A 4,562-nucleotide genomic window follows, 5' to 3' on the forward strand; every position below is an offset into this window, starting at 1 on the left:
AATATTAACTAACACCCGGTATATTGAAGAATTTTGCAAACCAAAAATAATATCCTCAGAATGCAAAGAAAAATAGCTGAAAGTAAAAGAAATCAATGTAAACAGTATTTTATTCGTGTTGTGTCCGATAATGGACAAAATTAATAAGTAACATGTAAGTAAAAATATTTAAGTATCTGAACGAAGAATTCTTGTCTCTTCCCAAATTTGATTGTCCTGACTAATCACCTGTTAAGCCTAATTAATTTTAGAATGTTTTAAAGTATTGCAATTGTGATGTATTTTAATGTGTGATATGATGAGGCTGTTGACGAACTGTGGTTGTTTTTTAAATTAATGACAAATTTTTTTAACTATCTGTTATTTTAGAAAAACTGATGATGGTGGAAAAATACGCCGAAACGTATTTTGATTGATAAATAGAGACAGTAAATGACTGAAACCCAGGAATGAATTTGATTTGGAATTGAAACACAGTCAGGAATGTATATACAATTTACGGATATATAAAGACCTACTGAGGTTTTATTGATTTCAAAATTATTGATCGCAGTGTTCTACCATCTAGCGGCCACTAGAATTAGATATCGCAAGATATTCTGCTTTTCTTTATGAGAAGTTTATGGATCAATCAATCTATCGTACATTGAGTGTGAGATGGCGGAAATATACCTATTTCGCGATTGATTGGTTGCTGACAATAAGAATTTCAAATTAATTTAGTGTTGGGATATAGGAGCTCAAAATTCTTATCAGATGCAATTTAATGATAAGAGTAAGTATTTGATTTTAAAATTACGTAATCCGTTTTATGTGAACTTTGCAATTTTTCAAAAACTCATTCCAAACGTATTTTCAATGGTAAGACGCCTGGGCTTTTTGTTAAAAATCTTATAGTTTCAAGTAATTGTTGTCGTTTCACTAAATTGCCTATTGTTATTTACACCAGGCTGCAAAAGTAATAACGGGAGCTCAAATCCGTACAGGGCTCTGCCCCCAATGGGGTCATCGAAAATTTACAAACTTTCTAGTTTAGTTCAGACTGAAATCGGTTGAAAACTTTCTGAACGAGTTCATCTTATAAAACAATAGAATATTGGAGTAGAGTTTTTCCCTTTTTCAGGTACTGAAATAGCTGAAAATATCGACCATTTTCGATACTTACTCGTCCTTCAACGGTTTGGTTTCGGTTTTATCAGACATTTCCAACTTCTAAAAAGACGTAAGCAAATGCAGAATTATTGTAAGGGCTACTTAGGTTTAAAGCAACGTATGTTTCCAAAACGGTTGGAAATATTCTCTCAGTAACCTCTTAAGAAAAAGTTTACTTTTTATGTTATGAATTAGGGGAACTTATAGGGATTTAATTCCAGCTCAGTTCGAAAGTGTATATCTAGATACTTCAATAGAGGGCTTGGAGAGCTGTTTTTTCTCGATAACGACTAAAATAAAATCTGAAACCTTCAAATCGAGAGCAGCTTAAGTTTAGTTTATACAGTTTGATTAAAAACAGAGTTGCCCAGTGTCCACAGAGGCGGCAAATATTTTTCGCATAGATGTTTTTTCGGAAAGCGTCAAATGTAAGACAAAATATGCAATGCAACTTATTATTACTAAGTGGCTACGAAGATTTTATGCCTTTTTACCTTTGCAAATATTTTTAATTAAATAAATTTCTTAACTGTGGTCGGCTTTTGGACGTTACGGTTCCTGATTTTCCACCGTTCCTCTACGTGTGCATGCAAAGGCAAAGCGAATTTTCTTCGCTCTCTTTCTTCTTAATTTTAGAATTGTCTCAACACAAAAAAATGAAATCTTATCTTGTAATCTTAATGGTTTATATTTCTTATTGGCAAATTAATCAGATATGCGTTTTCATTTTAGGTGTAAGAACATTCGTTATTTAACTTTTTTATTTCAATTGGTTGATTGAGTACCTAATCAATATCTTATATACTTTTGAATGTTTAACGCTATGATTTATATTTGGGTTTATGTTTGTCAATTATATCTCAACTAAACTGAGCAACAAAATAGACATTACACGGACAAATTTGGACTAATTTTGGAGATGAATAAATTCTGATTGCTGAGAGCGATTTATTTTTGTTTGAAGCGTTATTTCAGATAAGTTTTCTACAGGGTGGCAATATTTGAATACACGTAAAATTGGCGTAATTCACATGTTCATCACAGCATCAATATTCCCTCATATAAACATATATGATTTAAAAAAAACTAGTTAACATAAAAAACAATTTGATTTGAATATTTAGATATTTCAAATATCTGAAAATATTAGATACATCAAGGAAATCATCGTTTTAAGAGTAATTTTGTCGCTGCTTCCATGGTTTAGGTATTATCAAAGTGATTTTTGCAACTTTCAGATAGTTTATGAATAAATATAGGCAAAATAGTCATTTTTTATTTTACGAATGATTAAAATACGCCTTCCAAAATTAGCTGGTCGGTAAACTTGATCAACCCATCCTCAGGGCTATAGAAATGTTCGAAAAAGTTAATTTGATTTTCGCCTGTTTTCAAAAGTGGCCCCGGTAAGTAGAGGGATTTTTGAGGTCCAATCGCCACATATCTTCCCAACGCAAAACCATTAACGAATATCAACCCTGAAAATGTAAATAGAAATTTAGCATAATTGAAAGTTAATGTTTACCATAATATCCTGACTATTCTGAATATAAATTATTACCTTTGCCCCACCCTCTAGTGTCAACAAAAGTGTCTTGTGGTTCGTCAGAAATATGTAAAACACTGTTGTACATAGTCGGTGCCTCTTGCGCCCTGTCGCTTAAGTCCTCCCAGCCTTCCAATTCATTTACCCATTGAGTCTTCCATTCCAATGGCATGATTGTCCAATCGTAAATATTCTCACCATTAATAGTTACGTTTCCTAAATCAATAGAACGTACTTGATTTATAACATTAAATTTAGGTAAAATGTCTACCGTTAGCGTACCTTGCCAAAGACCTTTAAAAGTGTGGTTGTACTGGTTGAACTTTCCCACATTAAAACGACCCATCTCTTCGACTATGATATCTAAAGTTGCACCCCTGATAGGTTCTTCATTTAAAATCAGACTGGATCCTTCTAGTCTCCAGAATCCGAAGCCATCCAGATCGGACAAATATTTTAGCTGCTTAGGAGCAATCAGTTCTCCATTTACCAGTACCAACACGTGATCACATACGTGTCCTTAAAATGGCAGTTTTGATCAAATTTTAACGGGCACATTTTATTTAATCAATAAGTGTATGGAATTTAGCAGCCGGTAACTAACCTTCGATAGTTAATACCGAGTTTTCATTCAAGTCGATGTTTTCCTTGCGGTACACAATATGTCCATTGCTCTGCCCTGAGCCATCGTTGATATCCAATTTCTCCATTGATAAAACATTCTTGCTGAAGATAAGATCAAGAGTATTGTGCTCTACCATTGATTCGAATGGTATCACTTTCTCGATTCTTATCGACTCATAAGCTATAGGTACAATATCTTCCGGTTCTTCGGGAAGGTAGGTTTGGATTGGATTGGCAGCGGTCACCAATTCCTTAAATATGTAGTATTTGGGTTTATAGCCTCCATTTTCACTCAAAGGAGAGTCATAGTCGTAGCTTGTAGTTATGGGTTCAAATCCAGAATTGTCCAGAAGTTCGTTTGCTGAAAGTAAATGGTCAGCTGGAAGACGTGACTGGCGATGAATGTGCGATAGAGTAACGGCAGTTTCCAGTTAGCTTAGAAAAACTTCAGGATTTGCTTCATTAAATTTAGGTTCAAATGAAAAAATAGTCGCAATGACCGAACACGAGAGATTATGGGAATTCGGCACAGTATTATAGATTACATAAACACGAAAAAAGACAGACATACGAGTGACTGCCAAAATAAATAATGGTACGTAAACTCCAGCAGGAAGAAGACGTAGACCAAGGAGAAGCTGGAGAGAGGGAATAAATGAGGATATTAGAGATAGAGGCTTGGAGGAAGATCTTTGGAAGGATCGAGAACAATGGAGACTAGGTGTCGGAAAACATTTTGAACCTGACATATATATATTTATTCAATTTAATTTGCGTCAAAAATGGGTAGAAGTAGTGGATTTTTGGTGATGAGGAATTTCAATCTTTACGCGGTTTTCCGATATCACTTCCAAACCGACTTGTTTTAAGTGCCTTTTACGTGAGAGCTAAAATAATATTCTAATGGATTCATATAAGAGATTGGAGCTGGCCAAGGAAATTCAGGGTCCTGCTGTTTGAGCCTTAAATTAAGACAAAGGAGTGCCATTTCTTGCATCTTTAACACATATTTTCCGATATTCGACAACCGTTCTCCAAAAATAGTAGTTGGTCTGTTTCATCTTCTAGCAATTTGCGGTATATCTCATGCCCAAGTTAGGGTGGCAGTTGGGCAGTGGATCTCGGAACAACACAGAAAGTACTGGGAGGAGACACCGCGACTCCATACCGCAAAGCAGTTGGTGGGACCTCCACAACAAGTACGTAAAAACGAACTGCTAGGTTTCAGCAGGCAAAAAAT

The 4,562-nt window shown here is 34.8% G+C and overlaps 1 protein-coding gene across 1 annotated transcript in view; it reads right to left on the reverse strand.

The window, feature by feature from the left end:
* Nucleotides 1–2,414: 2,414 nt before the first annotated feature.
* Nucleotides 2,415–4,562, reverse strand: part of LOC109534431 (beta-galactosidase-1-like protein 3) — a 5,344-nt gene continuing 3,196 nt past the window's right edge. The window contains exons 5-8 of the mRNA XM_048667272.1: nucleotides 3,303–3,683; nucleotides 2,981–3,217; nucleotides 2,714–2,914; nucleotides 2,415–2,630 (exon numbers count right to left, since the gene is read on the reverse strand). Coding sequence (XP_048523229.1) covers nucleotides 2,443–2,630; nucleotides 2,714–2,914; nucleotides 2,981–3,217; nucleotides 3,303–3,683 — 1,007 coding nt within the window. The 3' untranslated portion in view covers nucleotides 2,415–2,442. The remainder of the gene's footprint in view (nucleotides 2,631–2,713; nucleotides 2,915–2,980; nucleotides 3,218–3,302; nucleotides 3,684–4,562) is intronic.

The sequence above is a fragment of the Dendroctonus ponderosae genome, unplaced genomic scaffold (assembly GCF_020466585.1).
Source record: "Dendroctonus ponderosae isolate FM_Combo_2020 unplaced genomic scaffold, Dpon_F_20191213v2 Dpon_F_20191213_1, whole genome shotgun sequence".
NCBI lineage: Eukaryota > Metazoa > Arthropoda > Insecta > Coleoptera > Curculionidae > Dendroctonus > Dendroctonus ponderosae.